The sequence below is a fragment of the Balaenoptera musculus genome, chromosome 2 (assembly GCF_009873245.2).
Source record: "Balaenoptera musculus isolate JJ_BM4_2016_0621 chromosome 2, mBalMus1.pri.v3, whole genome shotgun sequence".
Classification (NCBI taxonomy): Eukaryota; Metazoa; Chordata; class Mammalia; order Artiodactyla; family Balaenopteridae; genus Balaenoptera; species Balaenoptera musculus.
The window spans coordinates 98118687-98142566 of NC_045786.1; the positions used below are offsets into that span (position 1 = coordinate 98118687).

Below are 23880 nucleotides of genomic sequence, written 5' to 3' on the forward strand. Positions count from 1 at the left end.
TTCTCACCCCTCCCCTGTCCTTGGAATGTGTATTTCATCTGCTCCCCCGCCCCCCACTCCAAAACTAGAAGATGCCTCAAGGACGTAGTGTTGAAAATGCAAGGTGTTGTTGAGACCATATGGGTGGTATACACGACTGAACCCCCGCTAAAGCTGCTCCATAAACTTTAAGATTCTGGAGGGCGGGTGCGGAGATCTACTCATCTCGTGACCACCTAAGACAAGCCTCATATGTAAATTTCTTGCTTATTAAACTGCCATTTACCAATCTGGAATGATTCGCCTCTTCGGTCTCTCCTTGCCCTTCGCGTTCGGGGACGCGCAGGATTATCAGAGAAATTCTCCCTCCAATCTTGTCAATATCGAATCCATTGAAGACAAATGTTAATTGAATCCGCTTTGGAACTCTTTCCTGCAGACCAAATGTAAGTGAATAATTAATAACATTTCTTAAACAATTAGTAATCAAGTAAGCTGCTGTTAAGATTTTCTCTCCTGGGAGAATTTTCTTTCCATGTTCAAAGGTTTAGTGGCGCTCTACCCTCTCCCTGGGCAGTTTAGATCAGTTTATTTAAAAGCCTGGGGAGTATTTGAATCACCATTTCTCATCTTCCCTCAGAAAGCCCTTCCTCCTCTATCTCTGAGGGTAGAAATCCTATCTCTCTGTCAAAGCTTATATCAAACGACACCTCCCTATCCTTCCTTCCTGCTCTAGATATAACTATCTCCTTTGAGCCTCCTTGACACTCTGTATGCTCTTAATGGTACTCGCCTCACTTTGCTTTGCCTTACAGTTACTAAGTACTTTTTATTAGTTTGCTAGTAGATTATGAACTCTTTCAAGGTAGAAATTATATAATCAAATACACAATTCTGCTGTGCCTATTTTTCCTAGCACAGTAGTGTAGGTAGGAAGGACATGAAAATTTGTTGACTTGACATTTTTTCTTGTAAGATTAGTCAGTGGTAATCTTCCCAACAGGACAAAACCCTGGGGAGAAGGTAGGTTTCTCATTACATAGGAAGTCACGGGCACACTGGGCTCCATGCTTTTGTTGACTTGTCAATTTCCTAGACCAGAGCCGCTCAGACCATGCCTGGAGAAGCAGGTGGATCTTTTAGCACTTTATCTCAAGTTTACCTCTTATTTCCAGACTGAAGCACTGACTGTGAACTGTACAGAGTTTAAAGTGTCATGTGGTTTTGTTTAAAGTTGACTGCAAATGTAGTTCCAGGTTAAACTGGCCTGGAAGGTAGAGAATCTCCTAACCACCTACATTTGCAGCAGGAAAATTGTAGCAAAAGGAGGGATCAATAGACAGGAAATCCATTCCCCTTTTCATTAGACCCTCTTAGACGTTTCTCTCTGCCAAGCTGCCCCAGCCTTCACCTCCATCCCAGCTCACCATCCGGTGAATTGTAACTCTTTTAGTAGCTGCTGAAAGTCACCGACTTTGCTTATTTCACTCTTCTGCGATCTGCGAATTAGTTCAGTGGGGCTGAGGAAAGCCTCAGGCTAGATCCAGGCTTCACCAACCTGCCAACAAATGTCCCAGAAGAAAAGTAAATTCTGAGCTCCAAGCGGGGGTCAGTCTCCCACAGACTGATGGCAAACAATAGACAGCTGCCCATTAGGGCAGCTTTGCTAGCTGAGAGCCTTTAGGACAGCAGTAGGGAAGTCTTCTACCTGCCCAAGCAAGTGGAGGGAGCAGCACCTGCCCATTTGTGGTTCCTGCAACAGAGCTGGTGGCTCTTGAGCTCAGGGACCATAGAGCCCTCAGTTTCAAACTCATTGAACTCCCAGAGGAAGCAACTAACATTGTGCTTTCAAGTTGGCACGCACACACAGGGGGCGAATGACAATGGCGTAAAGACAAGGATTTCAGAAGATCTGATGCAGTTCTAACTGGTGAGTCTATATGCAGGGTGGGAGAAAGACCCACCAGGAACAGTTCAACTGGGCTTTGCAAGACAGCAATCTGCAGGCGACAATGGCACCCCTGGACAGGGCTGGGTTCCCTCCAGGTCCAATTATTTTATACTAAAATCTGTAACCTGAGAGTGGTGTGGCTATGTGTGAGAACTAAAGCTTTCACTTGGGCTCCCCAAGGTGTATTTCAGGCAAAGCTGCTCTTGGTAGAGTCATTATCCTAATGATTACTTACAATAATGACTAAGGAACAGCTTCCCTGTTCCTCCCTCGATACAACACCCTCACCCACCTTCGAGTGACAACAGCCTTAATATTTCTTTCAGCTCCTCCCCTCCCCCTGTAAAACTGAGTTCTTCCACTTTGTACTTTATACTAAGGTATGAATGGCCCTCAATGCCTTGATAAAGCATTTATCCAAGGCACTTTTTTATTTTAATGGGAATCATTAAACTAGAGGGATAATTCAGCTCCAAAGGAAAATTTAAGACCGTGAAAGGAATGATACTGGATCTCTATAGTAACTTTAAACAAACTATAGAGGAGAGAGGAAAATAAGTAATGGAGAAGTAACTGATTACACTTACTGATTCAACAGTTCTAGTACTTGGCAGATTAATGGTATATTTGAAGATGACTTCAAGGGTCTTGATCACTCTTTCTTACTTGCCTTCTGTGTTTCCTGGGGGAATCCAGAGGTGGCCTGTGAGCCCTGGCTCTGCCATTTACTATCAGGATAATCTCAGGCAGTTCACCAAACTGTGAAATGGAGACCATAGGAAGTATCTAATGCAGTATCTGCAGTACAGTTGATGATCTATAAATGTGGTTATTGGTAATTCTGAGCCCCCATTAAGTCAGCGTTTATAGTTCAGAAAACTTCGGAGTTATATCTCAACTTGATGTTGATCTGCCACACAGTTGAGTCTTTGAGAGCATGATTTATTGCTTATTTCTTCAACTGTTCCCACTTCCTTCTCCACATCCCAGTGCACTGATTGTGCAGTGCCTGGCACATAGTAGGAACTCAATAAATGTTTGTTGAACTAGAACTTTAAACCAAACTTCTTTTTTTAAATTAATTTTTATTGGAGTATACTTGCTTTACAATGTTGTTAGTTTCTGCTGTACAGCGAAGTGAATCAGCTATACATATACACATATCCCCTCTTTTTTGGATTTCCTTCCCATTTAGGCCACCACAGAGCACTGAGTAGAGTTCCCTGTGCTACACAGTAGGTTCTCGTTAGTTATCTATTTTATACATAGTAGTGTATATATGTCAATCCCAATCTAAACCAAACTTCTTAACTCATTCCTAGAGTTAATAGAAACACTGTTTCTTCTCAAGAAGAATTATAGAAGCACCACCCTCTGAGAACTCCTGAGGATGAAAAGTGATGGAAGCAATTTGAGGCTTCCAGAGGGATTCCCTGGGGAAGAGGAAAGGCCAGGAAAGGGCTAAGATCACTGGGAGAGCTGAAGCCTGACAGGCTTGCAGAAGGTTAGGAGGAGGGCTGTTTCTCACTCATGCAAAGACCTGAAGGGACTAGTTCGTAAAACCAAAGAATGTCAGCACAATGGTCTCGGAAGGCACTCAGAAATCAGGCCCAGAGTGGGTATGGTGACTTGTAGAAAATCAGCTACATAACAAAAAGGCTGAGACTAGGTTCCAAGGCTTGCTTCCTTATTCGGTGCTTCTTTCAAGACAACACTGGGGTTTGCAAAAAGATATTATAAAGTGCATTTTTTTTTAAAAAAATACATTTTTAATGTTATGTTTGGAACAGGAGAGATGAAAGGGGCAGGCTACTCCTTAGGGCATGGGGTGTAATGTTAAAAGGTAAGAATCCTATTCCACATCAGCCTTCTCTATTAAGGACATTAATTTTTTTTTTTTTAAACTTTGGGTTTATTTATTTATTTATTTATTTATTTATTTTTGGCTGTGTTGGGTCTCCGTTTTTGTGCGAGGGCTTTCTCCAGTTGCGGCAAGTGGGGGCCACTCTTCATCGCGGTGCGCGGGCCTCTCACCATCGCGGCCTCTCTTGTTGCGGAGCACAGGCTCCAGACGCGCAGGCTCAGTAATTGTGGCTCACGGGCCTAGTTGCTCCGTGGCATGTGGGAGCCTCCCAGACCAGGGCTCGAACCCGTGTCCCCTGCATTGGCAGGCAGATTCTCAACCACTGCGCCACCAGGGAAGCCCAAGGACATTGATATTTAGCATGCTAAAAAAAGATAGTCCAGAATAGTTAACGGGTAATCAAATTTTAAGATAGGTGAGAAGATATAAGGAAAGTGCTTCAAGCCTTCAGACCCAAAGACATTCCATTTCAGAATACTGAAAGAAAGAAAAAAAAGACTTGGCAGCTGCTGTAACAGTTTCCTGGGGGAGAGTATAATTAGCCACTTTAAAGCAAGGGTTAACTAGCTGCCTGGGGTCAACAATTATTACAAGGCCAAAGGAGATTTCACACTCAAGCCTCTCTCCATCCAAAGTTCAGCAGTTTCTCTTCTACCAGGTGACTCTGGTCATTAAATGGGCCAGTTAATTCCTCCGTAGAATCAGGGTTTTGAATGATTGCAACAGACTGAAACGAAGCATCCAAACCAACAAATGAAATTTAATAGGGCAAGTGGTTAAGTCCTACATGGTTTTCAGTATATGGTTTTATCAGTATTTTTTTTTAATCCATACAAATACAAAACAGAGAAGATGTAGGATAAAAATAATTCATGTCCAAAAAGGTTAAGAATCTCGGTTGACTCCAAGCTCATATCTTTGTGTGATATAGTTGCCAAGATGGCTAATGAAATCTTAGGCAGCATTAATAAAGTCATACTGTTTAAACTAAGAGGAGAATAGGGCTAGTGTACTGTGCCAGTCAGACCTCATCTGTAGTATTCTGTTCAGCTCAGTAGGTGCCAGGGAAGGGTAAATAAGGTAATACAAGATCTAGAAGCCATGTCATGTGACAGCTTAGAGGACTTGGGAATGTTCATTTGGAGAACAGAAGGCTGTTCATTTTAGTGACTAAAATAGAAAGGAGGCGGTCAATTTGCTGTGTTGCTATATAAGATTAACTGCTAGATGAAGGCAAACTTTACTATAAAAAGGAAACTCTTGCTGTTGAATGCTCTGCATGTGCCCTTTGTTGTGCTAGGTGGGTTAATTATTTTGTTAAAATCTTTCAGAAACTGATGGACCTGTGGGCTTTGGGTGTGATAAGCTCCCAGTTGCTGGAAGTGGGACGTTCGGCTTAGCACTGCTCATTTAAAGCAGCAGTGACCTCTCTTCTGCTTCCCAGACTTTTGAGTGCCATCCAGGCCCTTCTGGAGCCAGCTTCCTACTTGGAGGCAGGCTCTCCGGGTGGCAGAAAAAAGGCCGCTGTGCTCCTGCAACATGGATTTCCAGTACAACTTTAAGGTTTCAAATCCCCAGTGAAATGCAGACTGCAAGTGAGGGACTACCTAGTCGCAATTTTCCTAAGCCGGTATTTCCTAGCCAGTCTTGAACGTTGGGACGGGCCCACATTTGTCTAGAACGTGTTGGTGGGAAGGGCTGGGTAGTGGAGGAGAGCCTAGGCCTTCCATTTGCTTATGAGGGGCTGTGACCAGAGATGGGAATGACTCAGGAAATAACACTCTGTGGACACATCTCTTGGCCAGTTGCAAGCGTTTTCTTCACATACACCTTTAGTTTAGAATCACCCAAATGCTGAAATCCTCCGGTCTAAGGCATGCCTCTGGCAGTGAACAGCGGATCAGCCAGGGTCTTGGAAGGAACCAGAACTCAGCTCGGAGGATTCCAATGACGGGAGTTTAATGAAGGGACCATTACAGAGGTGTGAGCAGGGGATCAGCAAAGGAACCTCAAACGCAGCAAGGGGCACACTCCACGTTCAAGGCCACGTACTTGCTGTCTCCCTGTCGGCCATACTACCCCCCTGGTATCCATATGCCTCCTTCATCGCCTTCAGATCTTGGTTATAATGCTACCTTGGTTAACACTATAACGCTTCTCATCATCATTCCCCTCCTCCTCCCCCATGTAACTTTTTAATATATCCTAATATCATCTGATAGTTTTAGATTTTAATTATTTATTATCTGTATCTACCCACTACAATGTGAGCAGAGATTTTTGTCTGTTCCATTCATTGCTATCATCCCAGCGCCTGGAATACTGCCTGGCCCAAGGAAGAGGTTCAGTGAATCTTTGTTGAATGAGTGAATGAATGAATACTAATTGTACTTATTAGAGCTCAAAGAATTGTCCAAGATCCATCTTTCTGCTTCAACTTGCGGATCACACTCCTGCCCTTTGGAGGGAAGCCTCTGAAATGCAATAGAGCTTGTATCTGGCCACAAGAGGGTGGTGTTGATCAGCTTTTCATTTTTTTAGGAGCCTTCTGAGACCATTTCACCCTCTCCTCCTTAGACCCCCAAAAGAAAGCGTGGAATAGTGTTATGTCGGCAGCCAAAGCAAACATACAGTATGTCTCTTCCACCCTGACATCGCTGTGCAAGTGAAATTCAGTTAAAACCTTTGTCAGGAATGGTCTTAAGGAGAAAAGTCAGCAGAAAGCAAGAACCTCAGGAATGCACAGGAGGAAGGAGCTGCCAAACGAAGGACCCTCCACCATTGAGCTCTGGTGCCCAGTAGACACCACCAGCTGGTCACACAACCTCGTGTTTTGTGCCACTTCCTTCTACCTCCCTTCCCTTTCTTTTTTTTCCCCCCTTCCCTTTCTACTGCCAATGCCCAGTTGGCTGTACCCGCAAAAGAAAGAGCTCTCATAATACAGGTCTAGGCTCATGGTTGTTACCCTCCAGATGCCACAGAAGGGAATTACAAATTCTTCAAGGAATCTTTGTAAAGACACTGTTCTTGGGGCCATGAGGGATGATACAGAATCAAGGGGTCAGAAGCCCTGCCGTCAAGACACACAGTAACAACACTACAAGGCACAAGTGGGCAGGGCAGTAAGGGAAGCCCAGAGAAGGTGCCAGCAGCATTCAGAAGAGGGCAGGTGGGGCTGTCTTGGGTTGGGAGGGGTCAGAGGAGGCATTATGGGAGGGATGGCATTTGAATTACGATTTGAATTTATGATAGCACTTGAATTTTAGGGTAATTTTCTTCTCAATTGAGAATGAGTAACCATCCGTGGACATGTAAAAGGTCAGCTTTTCAGGATATCCCACTCCTGTAAGGCATAGCATAATACAAAATAAAAGGGCTTTAGGGAAGATAATGTGTTGTTATCTTCCCTAAAGGACTCACAGACCAAATTCACAGACCAACACAGTGAACTCTGATCAAACATATATTTTATTTGAAAGAGAGACACTCTGGAGAAAAAGCGAGGGAGGAGAATGAAATGAAGAGGTCAGATGTCAAAGCAGCAGCTCTGAGTCAAAGCTCCACTTCCTTTCTGGCCCATCCCCCAATTGGGGCCACAGCCATGCCCCCCTCTCCACTTGGGTGCAGTGTGAAGCCCCCAGGTCACTCCAGACTAATGTGGTAGAAGTTCTTCTACCTCTAGAGTGAGGAAGGGAAATAAGATGTCCCTCAGCCTCTTCAAGGTGTCTCTGCTCATTACCATGGGCAGAGCATCCACAAGGAGGTCTGGGTTTATGTACTGCAGGTAGAAAAGCACATAACCCAGCAGCCTAATGAAGATCATGACCATGAAGACAAGATACCTGAAATGCCTGCAAAGAGACATTCATCGTTAGCATGGGGGAAAAAGATAGCCCAGGATCCAGCCGCAGGAGGTGAACTTCACACTTACGAATGACTGATGAATTGCTTTCTTCAGGCCAACCCGATGGGGAAGTGGGGAATGGAGACACAAAGGGTGAGGGTAGGGGATAGGTGATAACAGGAAAATATTGATGTGGTGGTAAGGAATTGAATACAGCCCTCCTGACATTTAAGCCCTCCAACAGAATAGATGTCCACATAGAAGAGTTGAAGGTGCAGAAGAATAAGACCTTCCAGGTACTATGTACGCAGGCCTTTGTGGAGGTTGTCAGGAAAGGTCCAGGACTGTCACACTTACGAGTCTCATGATCAGTGGCCCTCTTCAGGGCCACTATAGAAAGCAGTTCTAGAACTTGAAATAAGTCTGGGCCATCTCTGATATTAACATCCACATAAAATGGTTAAGGTTGATTTTTTCTAAACATCAAGTACCAAAAGAAACCAACTTAAATAATAATAGATTGTGTGTGTGTGCGCACCTGTGTGTGTGTGTGTGTTTTCTTGTATACACCCAAGAAAATTCCACCTGGAAAACTAACCTAAGGCTTTCAGTCTTTAACTATACTGGAATGGCATAAATTGAAGCTTTTCGTTAAAGTGCCATATGGACTATTTTAGAGTTAGTCTCCTTGTTTCAAAAATTAAAAAAGAAAAGGCCTGGAGAGTTCAAGTAATTTTTTTAAAAAAAATTTTCAGCCTGCAATGAAAGAACTAAGAAAATTAATGCACCCTTAACTCTCTTTCCGGCAAAGAGGAGAGCAGACTATCAGATTTAGGATCTGAAAAACAGAAAGGGGCCCTACTATGGGTTGTAAGAATGGAAATTGAAACAAAAATGCAACCAGCAAGCTTCATCTTGAACTTCTCAAAAATAGCCACTTTCTCCAGCCACCAAGTCCTGTATAACTCTGGTTTTCAGAAAACAAGGAAGGAAGAGTTAGGATAAATCTGGGGCTGCCTGATATTTTCTGGTTGGTGGCTATGTTAATCCTCACTCCATATGCCCTTACCAAGTTACTTACTTCTACGGAGTGAAGATGACCTAGACCAGGAAAACAAAAAACAAAAAAACCCCAAGATTCTACCACTTACCTGCTGTACCAAAAGATTCTCTTCTGTTTCTTAATGATGGTCTTCTCCTGTGAGAAGCAATAAAAGCCAGAGGTGTGCCTGTTCATGTGCTCACAGAGAGGCAGTATAGCAGGGTGGCTAGAGAGCTTGACCCAGAAGTCACTGGCTCTGCCACGTCCTAGCTGCCATGGTGTGAAGCAAGGTACTGAGCCTCATTATTTCCTAACTCTATTTCCTAACTCTTTGCTCTTCCTGCCCCCTGCCCCACCCCCCCCCCCCCCCCACCATGGCAGCGGGCAGGAGGAGCAAAGCCAGGGAAGGAAGGGATAGAGGAAACTCCAGTTTGGGACAAGGAAGACTTACCATGTTGCTTTGGATGGTCTCCACCAGAACTGACCCCGGTTTCACTATTTGGGAGGAGTTGTCCTGGGCTTTGAACCTGGGTGAGAAAGATCAGATCCAAGAATTAAGTAACATAGTACGTGGGACTGATGAAAGGTGATTTTCTAAGTCATGCAACGTCTATGATTTATTTCCTAGATTCTTGATAACATTCACAATGTACAATATTCAAAATTTATAATTGGTCAATGTACAAAGAAACAAGAACTTGTGGTCCATTCTCAAGAGAAAAGACAATCAATGAAAAGTAACATGACGCAACCCTGATGTTGGATTCATACTGCAAAATGTCTGTCTTCTGGTGGCAGTTCAAACCTCAGTTTGAGTCTGATATCCTCAGCTGGGCTGTTCACAGAATGCCCTGGGCATGCGTGGTTTTGGAGGTCAGCCTGCGATTTGGGCCAAGTTTAGACAAAATCTGAGACTCTCCATCTCTGGCTCTCTGTTTTTTATCCAGCAGTTTGATTACCCCAAACTCTGTCCTCTATTTTCTAGCCCAGAAAGACTAAGTTTTCTCAAGGTATTTTAGTTGACCCTCACACACCAAGTTTAGCTTGCCCTCAGGCTAAAAGTGATAAAATGGGGAAGTCACCTCCTGCCTTTCCCTTCTTCCAAGTGTCAACCACCCTCCAGAATCTGCTTGGTTTTATTCACTCTCCAGTGCCTACCAATTGTCCGTTCATTTCTCTTGTTTTGTTGTTCAGAGTTTAGAGCTGTTTCCTGCTGGAGGGTCAGATCCAGTAAAAACTTACTAGGCTTTACATGGGAATCTTTTTGTAATCATCAAATAGAGAAGAAAGGGGAGAAGAGACACAGACTCCACATTCTGGCCATGATGGAATAGCTTGTATCAGGCTAGTCCAACTCTACAAGCAACTATAAAAACTGGACAAAATACATTAAAAAGCCATTTGAGTGCATTGAGGAATGCAGTCAGAGGACGAGGGGATACAAACCCTGAGCAAAGTAAAGCTTACTGAGGTAAGCTCCTCATGCGTTCAAGGGTTTCCCCAAGGGCACTTGCCAATTTGTGGTACAGGGAATAGAGTCCAAGGAGCAAGTGGCAGCATCAATTGGCTGAGGAGACAGGGCTTGGAGTTTAAGACCATAAGGGGAAATATCCAAGGAAGTGTTGGAGTCCTGAGTCTATCTATTCAAACTGTTTCAGCTTCCTGCCCTTGGGTGAGTCATTCATCAATTCCTTTCTTTTTGAGGGATAGTAGTACATGAATTTTCAACTGTGCAGAGGATTTGTGTCCCTAGCCCCCAAGTTGTTCAAGTGTCAACTGAATCTATAAACCAATTGTATTTCTATATACTATCAGTAATCCATTAGAAAATCAAATTAACAAATATCTTATTTACAATAAAATCAAAAATATCAAATACCTAAGAATAAATCTGATGAAAGATGATAAAAGATGCACAAGCACAGTACAGAAAACTATAAAACATGTTTATGACAAATTAACGAAGATCTAAATACATGGAGGGATAATAATGTTCATGGCTTGGAAAACTCAATGTTGTTTAGATATTAATTAGCCTTCAAATTAATCTGTAGATTCCATGTAATTGCAATCAAGATCTCAGCAAGTTTTTTTTTTGGTAGAAATTGAAAAACTAGTTTTAAAATTTATATGGAAATTCAAAGGGCCAAAAAGTAGGGACTTCCTTAGTGACGCAGTGGTTAAGAATCTGCCTGCCAATGCAGGGGACACAGGTTGGATCCCTTGTCCAGGAAGATCCCACATACCGTGGAGCAATTAAGCCTGTGCGCCACAACTACTGACCCTGTGCTCTAGAGCTTGCAAGCCACAACTGCTGAGCCCACATGCTACAACTACTGAAGCCCACGTGCCCTAGAGCTTGTGCTCCACAACAAGAGACGCCACCGCAATGAGAAGCCCGCACGCTGCAATAAAGAGTAGCCCCTGCTTGCCAAAACTAGAGAAAGCCCGCGTGCAGCAACAAAGACCCAACACAGCCAAATAAATAAATAAATAAATAAATAAATAAATAAATAAATAAACTAAACATTTAAAAAACAAAACAAAGGGCCAAAAATAGCCAACATAAGGGTTCTGTCTGTCCGTTTTTTTTGTTTTTTGTTTTTTTTTTAGTATAGTTTTTAGGGCTTGTCATCATTGGTGGATTTGTATTTTGGTTTGGTTGCTCTCCCTTTCTTTTTTTTTTTTCTTTTTTTATTACTTAAACAATTTTTTAATTTTTAATAATTATTATTCATTTTAATAACTTTATTTTATTTTATTTTACTTTCTTTTCTTTTCTTTCTTTCTTTCTTTTTTTCTCCCTTTTCTTCTGAGTCGTGTGGCTGACAGGGTCTTGGTACTCTGGCCGGATGTCAGGCCTATGCCTCTGAGGTGGGATAGCTGAATTCAGGACATTGGTCCACCAGAGACCTCCCAGCTCCACGTAATATTAAACGTCGAGAGCTCTCCCAGAGACCTCCATCTCAATGCAAAGACACAGCTCCACTCAACCACCAGCAAGCTACAGTGCTGGACACCCCATGCCAAACAACTAGCAAGACAGGAACACAACCCCATACATTAGCAAAGATTTTAGGCAGCAGAGGCTGCCTAAAATCATAATAAGGTCACAGGCACCCCAAAACACACCACTGGATGCGGTCCTGCCCACCAGAAAGACAAGATCCAGCCTCATCCTCCAGAAAACAGGCACCAGTCCCCTCCAGGAAGCCTACACAACCCACTGAACAAACCTTAGCCTCTGGGGGAAGACAGCAAAAACAATGGGAACTACGAACATGCAGCCTGTGAAAAAGACCCCCAAACAAAGTAAGTTAAGCAAAAATAGAAGACAGAGAAAAACACAGCAGATAAAGGAGCAAGGTAAAAACCCACCAGACCAAACAAAGGAAGAGGAAATAGGCAGTCTACCTGAAAAAGAATTCAGAATAATGATAGTAAAGATGATCCAAACTCTTGGAAATAGAATGGAGAAAATACAAGAAACATTTAACAAGGACCTAGAAGAACTAAAGAGCAAACAAACAATGATGAACAACACAATAAATGAAATTAAAAATTCTCTAGAAGGAATCAATAGCAGAATAACTGAGGCAGAAGAACAGATAAGTGACCTGGAAGATAAAATAGTGGAAATAACTACTGCAGAGCAGAATAAAGAAAAAAGAATGAAAAGAATTGATGACAGTCTCAGAGAACTCTAGGACAACATTAAATGCACCAACATTCGAATTATCAGGGTCCCAGAAGAAGAAGAGAAAAAGAAAGGGACTGAGAAAATATTTGAAGAGATTATAGTTGAAAACTTCCCTAATATGGGAAGGGAAATAATTAATCAAGTCCAGGAAGGGCAGAGAGTTCCATACAGGGTAAATCCAAGGAGAAACACAACAAGACACATATTAATCAAACTATCAAAAATTAAATACAAAGAAAAAATATTAAAAGCAGCAAGGGAAAAGAAACAAATACCATACAAGGGAATCCCCATAAGATTAACAGCTGATCTTTCAGCAGAAACTCTGCAAGCCAGAAGGGAGTGGCAGGACATATTTAAAGTGATGAAGGGGAAGAACCTACAACCAAGATTACTCTACCCAGCAAGGAACTCATTCAGATTTAACGGAGAAATTAAAACCTTTACAGACAAGCAAAAGCTAAGAGAATTCAGCACCACCAAACCAGCTTTACAACAAATGCTAAAGGAACTTCTCTACGCAGGAAACACAAGAGAAGGAAAAGACCTACAATAACAAACCAAAAACAATTAAGAAAATGGTAATAGGAACATACATATCGATAAGTACCTTAAATGTAAATGGATTAAATGCTCCAACCAAAAGACATAGACTGGATGAATGGATACAAAAACAAGACCCGTGTATATGCTGTCTACAAGAGACCCACTTCAGACCTAGGGACACATACAGACTGAAAGTGAGGGGATGGAAAAAGATATTCCATGCAAATGGAAATCCAAAGAAAGCTGGGGTAGCAATTCTCCTATCAGACGAAATAGACTTTAAAATAAAGACTATTTCAAGAGAGAAAGAAGGACACTACATAATGACCAAGGGATCAATCCAAGAAGAAGATATAACAATTGTAAATATTTATGCACCCAACATAGGAGCACCTCAATACATAAGGCAAATGCTAACAGCCATAAAATGGGAAATCGACAGTAACACACTCATAGTAGGGGACTTTAACACCCCACTTTCACCAATAGACAGATCATCCAAAATGAAAATAAATAAGGAAACACAAGCTTTAAATGACATATTAAACAAGATGGACTTAATTGATATTTATAGGACATTCCATCCAAAAACAACAGAATAAACTTTCTTCTCAAGTGCTCATGGAACATTCTCCAAGATAGATCATATGTTGGGTCACAAATCAAGCCTTGGTAAATTCAAGAAAATTGAAATCGTATCAAGTATCTTTTCTGACCACAACGCTATGAGACTAGATATCAATTACAGGAATAAATCTGTAAAAACTACAAACACATGGAAGCTAAACAATACGCTACTTAATAACCAAGAGATCACTGAAGAAATCAAAGAGGAAATCAAAAAATACCTAGAAACAAATGACAATGAAAACACGACAACCCAAAACCTATGGGATGCAGCAAAAGCAGTTCTAAGAGGGAAGTTTATAGCAATACAATCTATCTCAAGAAACAAGAAACATCTGAAATAAACAACCTAACCTTACACCTAAAGCAATTAGAGAAAGGAGAACAAAAAACCCAAAGTTAGCAGACAGAGAGAAATCATAAAGATCAGATCAGAAATAAATGAAAAAGAAATGAAGGAAACAATAGCAAAGATCAATAAAACTAAAAGCTGGTTCTTTGAGAAGATAAACAAAATTGATAAACCATTAGCCAGACTCAGCAAGAAAAGAAGGGAAAAGACTCAAATCAATAGAATTAGAAATGAAAAAGAAGTAACAACTGACACTGCAGAGATACAAAAGATCATGAGAGATTACAACAAGCAACTCTATGCCAATAAAATGGACAACTTGGAAGAAATGGACACATTCTTAGAAAAGCACAACCTTCCGAGACTGAACCAGGAAGAAATAGAAAATATAAACAGACCAATCACAGGCACTGAAATTGAGGCTGTGATTAAAAATCTTCCAACAGACAAAAGCCCAGGACCGGATGACTTCACAGGTGAATTCTATCAAACATTTAGAGAAGAGCTAACAACTATCCTTCTCAAATTCTTCCAAAATATAACAGAGGGAGGAACACTCCCAAACTCATTCTACGAGGCCACCATCACCGTGATACCAAAACCAGACAAAGATGTCACAAAGAAAGAAAACTAGAGACCGATATCACTGATGAAGATAGAGGCAAAAATCCTCAACAAAATACTAGCAAACAGAATCCAACTGCACATTAAATGGATCATACACCATGATCAAGTGGGGTTTATCCCAAGAATGCAAGGATTCTTCAGTATACGCAAATCAATCAATGTGATACACCATATTAAAGAATTGAAGGATAAAAACCATATGATCATTTCAATAGATGCAGAAAAAGCTTTCGACAAAATTCAACACTCGTTTATGATAAACACCCTCCAGAACGTAGGCATAGAGGGAACTTACTTCAACATAATAAAGGCCATATATGACAAACGCACAGCCAACATCGTTCTCAATGGTGAAAAACTGAAACCATTTCCACTAAGATCAGGAACAAGACAAGGTTGCCCACTCTCACCAGTGTTATTCAACATAGTTTTGGAAGTTTTAGCCACAGCAATCAGAGAAGAAAAATAAATAAAAGGAATACAAATCAGAAAAGAAGAAGTAAAGCTGTCACTGTTTGCAGATGACATGATACTATACATTACATTACTATACAACATTGTGACAATGACTATACTACCCAAAGCAATCTACAGATTCAATGCAATCCCTATGAAACCACCAATGGCATTTTTCACAGAACTAGAACAAAAAATTTCACAATTTGTATGGAAACACAAAAGACCCTGAATAGCCAAATCAATCTTGAGAAAGAAAAACGGAGCAGCAGGAATCAGGCTCCCTGACTTCAGACTACACTATAAAGCTACATTAATCAAGACAGTATGGTCCTGGCACAAAAACAGAAATATAGATCAATGGAACAGGATAGATAGCCCAGAGATAAACCCACACACATATGGTCACCTTATTTTTGATAAAGGAGGCAAGAATACACAATGGAGAAAAGACAGTTTCCTCAATAAGTGGTGCTGGGAAAACTGGACAGTTACATGTAAAAGAATGAAAGTAGAATACTCCCTAACACCATACACAAAAATAAACTCAAAATGGACTAAAGACCTAAATGTAAGGCCAGACAGTATAAAACTCTTAGAGGAAAACATAGGCAGAACAGTCTATGACATAAATCACAGCAAGATCCTTTTTGACCCACCTCCTAGAGAAATGGAAATAAAAACAAAAATAAACAAATGGGACCTAATGAAACGTAAAAGCTTTTGCACAACAAAGGAAACCATAAACAGGATGAAAAGACAACCCTCAGAATGGGAGAAAATATTTGCAAATGAAGCAAATGACAAAGGATTAATCTCGAAAACGTACAAGCAACTCATGCAGCTCAATATCAAAAAAAACAAACAACCCAATCCAAAAATGGGCAGAAGACCTAAGTAGACATTTCTCCAAAGAAGATATACAGATTGCCAACAAACACATGAAAGGATGCTCAACATCACTAATCATTAGAGAAACGTAAATCAAAACTACAATGAGGTATCACCTCACACCAGTCAGAATGGCCATCATCAAAAAATCTACAAAAAATAAATGCTGGAGAGGGTGTGGAGAAAAGGGAACCCTCTTTCACTGTTGGTGGGAACGTAAATTGATACAGCCACTATGGAGAACAGTATGGAGGTTCCTTAAAAAACTAAAAAGAGAACTACCATACGACCCAGCAATCCCACTACTGGGCATATACCCTGAGAAAACCATAATTCAAAAAGAGTCACGTACCACAATGTTCATTGCAGCTCTATTTACAATAGCCAGGACATGGAAGCAACCTAAGTGTCCATCGACAGATGAATGGATAAAGAAGATGTGGCACATATATACAATGGAATACTACTCAGCCATAAAAAGAAACGAATTTGAGTTATTTGTAGTGAGGTGGGTGGACCTAGAGTCTGTCATACAGAATGAAGTAAGTCAGAAAGAGAAAAACAAATACCATATGCTAACACATATATATGAAATCTAAAAAAAAAAAAGGGTTCTGAAGAACCTAGGGGCAGGACAGGAATAAAGACACAGATGTAGAGAATGGACTTGAGGACATGGGGAGGGGGAAGGGTAAGCTGGGATTAAGTGAGAGAGTGGCATGGACTAATATATACTACCAAATGTAAAATAGATAGCTAGTGGGAAGCAGCCGCATAGCACAGGGAGATCAGCTCTGTGCTTTGTGACCACCTAGAGGGGTGGGATAGGGAGGGTGGGAGGAGATGCAAGAGGGAGGAGATATGGGGATATAGGTGTATGTATAGCTGATTCACTTTGTTATAAAGCAGAAACTAACACACCATTGCAAAGCAATTATATTCTCATAAAGATGTTAAAAAAAAAGAAAAAAAGAAAAATAAATAAAATAAATATTAAAGAAAAAATAGCCAAGATAGTCTTGAAGAACAACAAACCATTGCAGGACTTAAGCTATGGTAAATCAAGACTAATTATAAAGCTATAGGAATTAAAACCTTGTAGTATTGGCACAAGAATAGAGGCTTAGACTAACGGTACAGAATAAAGTATCCAGAAAGAGACTCACACATATACGTCACCTGAAATAAAACAAGGCACCACTGAAAATGCATGCTCTTTTAAATAAATAGTGCTGGGCCAACTGGCTATGCACACACACAAAAGAATGAATCTTGATCTCTACCTCACATCATAGGAAAAAACAAATTCCAGATGAATGTAAACCTAAGAGTCAAAGGTAAAACAAACAAAAAATTCTAGGGGAAAGCATAAGAGAATAGTTTTAAGACCTAAATAAAGCACTACACAAAAAAAGAAAAAAATTGATGGATTAGATTTCCTTAAAATTAAGAAAGTGTTTGTCAAAAAATTCTATTAAGAGAGTAAAACAGAAATGCCATAGAAATGACTGCAATAGCTATATCTGACAGAGGACCGTATGAAAAAAAATAAGGAACTCCTACAAAGCAATAAGAAAAAGACTGACAATCTCTCAAATATAGGCAAAAGATGTATTATAAAAGAGGATATACAAACTTCCAGTAAGCATTTGAAAAGATATACAACATCATTAATAATCAGTAATGAAATGCATCATTAAAATCAAAATTAGATATCACTACACTCCTGCCAGAGTGGCTAAAATTAAAAAGACTGTAAATACCAAGTGTACATGAGGAAGTAGAATAACTAGAACTAGTATAGATTCTTGTGGGAGGAGATGTTGGTACACGCACTTTGGAAAACTGTTTGGTTTTGTCTAGTAAAGCTGAAGATATGTATACTCTATGACCCAGCAATTCCACTCCTTGGTATAAAACCGAAAGAAATGAGTGCATGTGTCCACCAAAAGACATGCACAAGAATGTTTATAGCAGCTTTAGTTGAATAGCCCCAAACTGGAAATAACCAAAGTGTTAATAAATGGCAAAATAGATAAATTGGGCCATATTCCTACAATGCAATACTATACAGCTATGAAAAGGACAAACCACAGGGGCATGTAGCAATGTGGATGAATCTCAGTGAAAGCCAGAGATGAGAACATATTGAATTTACATAATTTTCAAGATCATATAAAACCCATAAAAATGATAGACATCAGAATTGTGGTTACCTTTGCAAGGAATATTGACTGAGAAGAGGGCACAGGGGAGACTTCTGGGATACTTGAAATGTTCTGTATCTTGATCTGGGTGATATTTAACACACCACTTAAGATTTGTGCACTCTATGTATATTACATTATATAATACATAACACAATTAAAAAGTATAAGCAAACGAAGGAAAGTGTGGCCAGTCCTAAACCATACAAGTCTATGGATACAGATCGTATGTAAATGGGTATCACTGGGGCCCCCAGTCAGTGTGGTGGGTTCACCATGTCCTGGGAAAGGGGTCAGCACAATCAATTTTCAAGAATAACACTCAACTGAGGACACAGGAAAAGAACATAAAAAAAGAGACCAGTTGCCGAGAAAAGCAAGAGAGAAGCCTGAATGCCGATGAGTTTTCAGTACAGAACATGTAGCAGAAGTTGACAAGGGTAACTTGGTGGTGGCTATTTATAGTGACACGAACTGGTCTGAGAAGTACTCTGCCCTTCAAAGACCGCCCGGAGACTGTAACTTCAGCCCATTTTCCCAAACTTACACTTCTTTTTCAAGAAGCAGCACCTCCTTTTCCTTTTCCATCTGCCTCAGAATTTCCTGGTATTTCTTCCCATGGAAAGAAAAAAAATATTGATCATAATCAAGAATTTCTGTGTATTTCATTTCAATGTCACTGATAAGAAGCTTCTCCCAAGACTAACTCCTAATATTCCAAATGGTCCATGCATGAATGTGCACACACAACTAGGAAGATGTTCTAATAAAAATTAGGAGATATCAGTCACTGGATGGATACACATGGAAAAAAAGAAAAACGAATTCTCTCTTTGGAGCCTGCTTGGATTCAAATCCCAGCTCTCACACTTACTAGCTATGTTTTCAGAGCGCATTATCAAACTCCTTTGAACCTGTGTCCTCTTGATCATAACGATATCATCCCCAAAGAGTTACTAGAAAAACTAATTGAGAAAAATACTGTATGTTGATTGCTTAAAAATACTATATGTGCCAGTGCCCAGCACAAGATAAATCCTTAACATACGTCTGTTTTGTTGTTGTTGCTACTGCTGGATAAATGGCATTTTCCCCAGTGGCAGATTTTAGCCTTAATGAGAAACCGAGGTATCCATGGCATTGGAAAAATTCTGCCTCTACTCTGACTTTTCCTCAGAGGCAGTGTACCTTTATGTAGTGGGCCTGGTCCTCACAGAGCTGATACACAGATTGGTAGTCACTCTCTATCTAGAAAGAAAAGAGAATTAACAAATTTCATGGATTAAATCACAACCAACCAAGCCTTGGCTACTCCCGACTAGAGCACTGGATATTTGGCTGGTTATCTAGCAACTTCTTACTAGGGAAATTAACCACATCACAAAGTGGTGATCTCATCATTCATGGGCAGGGTCTAATTTTGAGCAAAGGATGTTGTTTGCCTAGGTTCTCATATGCCTCTCAGGTGAGACATCAGGAGATGTTTCAGGGCACTTAAGTTTGGGCTTCAACAATAGTATTTAGTATTTGAGGTAGAGGAGTGTTTAAGAAATGGTAAGACCAGTACTTTTAATATAAACTTTCTTTCCCTTCACCTGCAGGTGAATCAGAAATTCTTGCTCCCTCCCCTCCTGTGCCTCAAGCTGTTCTGTCTCTAAGACCTTTGGGGTTCTCGCCCATCTGTATCCTGAACACATCCTCAATGGAGGAGACTGCCTCTACCTTGACCAGTTCCTTCTCTTGATTTGCACAGGATTCTGTTGACTTTTGTAGTCTCACCTACGGAAGACAGCGAGTGACAGCAAAAAGTTGATAGCATTCTTAGTGGAAGGCAAATGGGTAATATTCATCCTCCCTCCAGGCTGGCAACGAGCATGATAATAATGGCTATTATATAGTGAGGACAGACTATGACAATGTGGAATGGGCTATTATTGGCCCCATTTTACAGGTGAGAAGACAATGGCAAGGAGAGGTTAAGTGCATAACTTGTTTAAAAGTCACACAGTGGGGGCTTCCCCGGTGGCGCAGTGGTTAAGAATCCGCCTGCCAATGCAGGAAACACAGGTTCGAGCCCTGGTCCGGGAAGATCCCACATGCTGCGGAGCAACTAAGCCTGTGCGCCGCAACTACTGAGCCTGCACTCTAGAGCCCGCGAGCCACAACTACTGAGCCCACGTGCCACAACTACTGAAGCCTGCGTGCCTAGAGCCCGTGCTCCGCAACAAGAGAAGCCACCGCAGTGAGAAGCCTGTGCACTGCAATGAAGAGTAGCCTCCGCTCGCCACAACTAGAGAAAGCCTGCGTGCAGCAACGAAGACCAAACGCAGCCAAAAATATAATAAATAAAATTTATTAAAAAAAAAAAATCACACGGTGGCAGAGCTGATGTTTAAGCCTTGGTCGTCTGACTGACCAGTCTGTGAACCTAATCACCCTCCTTCCTCCAGTCTTACTGACCAAAGTACCAGCCCCTTCCTCCACCTTGTACTCCACAGGGTACACTAACATGCCGCCTCAATCACAAAGCAAAAGAGAAAACCGCCTCTTTTTCAGAGAAAAAGAGGACAGTAGGGCTCTGGCATGGTGGGCTCAGCCAAATTGCCATATTTGCCACATAAAGCTGCAGAGAGCATTTCAGTAGGATTTCTGTCCTCTTTTGGGTATCCAATTCATTCATTCATCCAACAAATATTTACCGGGCTACTACCATGTGCCAGATACTATTCTAGGCACTGGGGAAATAGGAGTGAACAACACAGACAAAAATTCATGCCTTCATTGGGTTTACATTCTGGTAGAAGAAAAAGATCAAATTTTTTAAAATTCCTTGCCCTATAAGCCATGGGTTGGAAAATCAGGTGCACTACTTGACCTATCCCTGTGTAATTGTGGAAGTTAGTATTCTCTTCTTACTTGACTATCTGTATTTGTGTGTCATTTAGATCATAAATTTCTTGAGGGCAGGTCCCGATAGGAATTCAGAACGTGTGTTCTACTGACTAATAGATGATGTCTCTGGAGCAATTCCTTCCACTTTGGTGCCATTGCAGTCATCTCTGCCACGAGTGTGACTGATAAAGTTATGAATGCCACCCAGGTCAGGGGGTAAAGCAGAGGGAACAAAGGACATTGGCTCACCTCTGTGAGCGCACAGACAGACTTAGCCTGGGGGAGTCCTTGGCAGCCATTCCTCCCCAAACTTAGAACTGACACAACATCTCCCAGAAAATCTGTAGCTTTGCTTCTCTACTCACCTTCGATTCTGCCAGCATCTGCTTTAGGGCTTCTTTATCAAGGCCAGCATTCTTAAATCTCTTTGAAATCTGAAATACCAACCCACAAATTGTAAACTGAGTAAGGCATCCAGACATGAAAATGTGGGATAGAGTCAGACTTGAAGGTCTCAGAACTGCAGAATGGTGATTAATTATTTCAGATCCCAGATGGAAGCTCGATAGAAAAGTATCTCCTTCTCCCTCTGGAAGCTGCCTGACTCCACGCCAGCTGGACAGACCTTTCTGTCCCCATAGCCCATGAAAAGTACGGCACAAAGGATGTGAGGCAGGTGGGGAGAGAGGGAAGAGAAACTGGGGTAGGGTAGTTGGGGGAGGGAGGGACAGTTCTCTCTCTCCACAGTCCTTTAGCCTTCCCACCCCAGATCTGTAATTCCCAGAGGACAAAGGGTGGTATCAATTAACCAGAGTTTGTTCTAAGAGATTTGGAAGGTGGAGTCGGGAGCAAGCATACACTTTGGTGGTTGCTCCTCCTCCTGTCTTTCTGACTGGAGAGTTCAAGAAGACGACGACTCTATTGGGATTCCTAAGAAATGAGTCTCCTTTCAAGGGTGGACTTATCCTGGGACCCCCAAAAACCCAGGGCCCACCTTACCTTCTTCTGCAGCTCTACCACGTTCCTGCTTAGAATCTCCTTATTTTTTTCCTGGGGAAAGAAAGAGGTAAAGGGAACAAACCCCACTCTGCTCTCATACCCTCCCACTCACCGGTCACTGAAATCCCATCTGGGCAATGAGGGTACCAAGTGGGAAAATTGCACTCTGGCCCCACGCAGGGGATCTGGGAACAGAGCCCAGGCCTCACCCCTGTGCCGAGTGCATCATTCCCAAAGTACTCTGTTAAACAGCTGTGATATCCACAGACACAGCAGTGATGGGCGATGATGGTGCCCTGGGAAAGAGAGAGCAGCGGAATGCGAGCAAAGTACATCTGACAGTCCTCTTCTAGACGCCTCCTTACCAGCTTTGCTGTTTCTAATTCCAGATCCCGCAGGGCTTCCTCCTTCTCAGATATGATGTGGTTCAGCTCCTCCCTCTCTCTGGCTTGTCCTACTGACAGGGTAATCTCTCTTTCCAGACTGAAAAATAGTGTCACCCAGGTGTGGCTCAGTCCTAAGGAGGCTGCCAGGACCCCAGCTTGGGAAGCTACAGCCAATGCCTCAGGGAGCCAAAGGGACTACCCAATGCGGTGACAGTAAAATGTCACCTTGATGCGGAAATTTAGTGCAAACATCTGTACATAAAACCTTTTGAGGGCACCACTGTTTAGTTTCAGAACTTAAATAACATGCCTAGATTCATGGACAAAGAAGTAAACCTTCCTCCCATCCCCTCTTGATCCCAAGGTACATTCAGATGAGGAGAAGCCCTTCCCCCACCAACTGCAAAGCCTGCCTTTGAATGATTTCTTCTTTCTCTTGAATTTTTTTGTGAAGAACCTGATTTGCCTCATCCAGTCTCTGCAGGTCCTTTTCAAGGCCTGAGTTCAGGTAGTTGAGGTTCTGTTTTATGACTTCTAGTTTCGGTATTTCCATTATCTCCTGCCTGCAGGAGAATCATCTTCATTACCAAACTCAGGACAGGAAAACATATGAGCTGTCATCTCACTTACTCCCCCATCTTCTGTTGTTACTGTGCCTCACCAGCCCTACATTATCATTTCCCATGATAAATTGATTTCTAAGGTGTTTTGTATAAAGTAAATTCCTGGAGTCAAATCACATTTTAATTTTAAATATTATAAATGGAACCTATTAAAACACAAATATTTTGTGAAGCAAAAGAAATATTTTTTTCATTTGAATAATTATATTCTAACTTATTTGTTTTCAAAAAAATGTATACAGAGTATAGGGAATCCAAGCCACACCTATAAAGCATTTAAATATCTGCAAGGGAGAGGAATGTTTTCAGTCTCCTTTTGTTAGAGTCTCCTAAGGAGTTTGTTATACTGAATACCTTCTACCTTAGTCAGGTAGGCACATGGGCTGGGTAGGGGGCAGGGACGAGGGTGGATCTTTTCCCCAAGTAAGACTGATTTGCTTTTGGAGACATAAGCTATCTCTGAAAACACCACTTCTAGTATGATGAAGTCCAAAGAACTAAAACCAAAGTCTTTCCTCCCTAGGAAGGCTTCCAGGCTTAAGGAGGTAATGTCCTGCACAATTGAGGTTTTCTTCCTTATTGGATTGTGGTAGACGCTTTCCATACTAGCTCCTCTTTCTCATTACTTACACATCATCCAATGGGTCCTGTCCAGCTTCTTCCATTGTAGGTCTCCTAAGTTGTTAATACAAACATGTGTTATGGGAAACAAAGCCCCTAGTGTCCAACGTAGTCATTGGCCCAGGAAGGTGCAGGGAAAAGGTTTGACCAGGCAAGACAGAGCCAAGAAGAAACCCATGCCTCCTAGACCCTCTCGTATTTCAGAATCAGTTGCAATATTTTGCTAAATTACAGTAAGCCAGCTCATATCTCTTAAATGAATATCATAAATGA

At 41.5% G+C, this 23880-nt stretch overlaps 1 protein-coding gene across 1 annotated transcript; it reads right to left on the reverse strand.

Moving 5' to 3' along the window:
• Positions 1 to 7446: 7446 nt before the first annotated feature.
• On the reverse strand, positions 7447 to 23651 carry LOC118889486 (transmembrane and coiled-coil domain-containing protein 5B-like). Its single transcript, XM_036841236.1, has 11 exons — positions 23617 to 23651; positions 22777 to 22926; positions 22343 to 22460; positions 21978 to 22028; positions 21344 to 21412; positions 19809 to 19865; positions 19275 to 19334; positions 18634 to 18698; positions 9132 to 9207; positions 8790 to 8836; positions 7447 to 7645 (listed from the first exon to the last, which is right to left on the reverse strand). Exons 1-11 carry the CDS (start codon positions 23649 to 23651, stop codon positions 7447 to 7449), a joined length of 927 nt encoding a protein of 308 aa, XP_036697131.1.
• Positions 23652 to 23880: the final 229 nt, after the last annotated feature.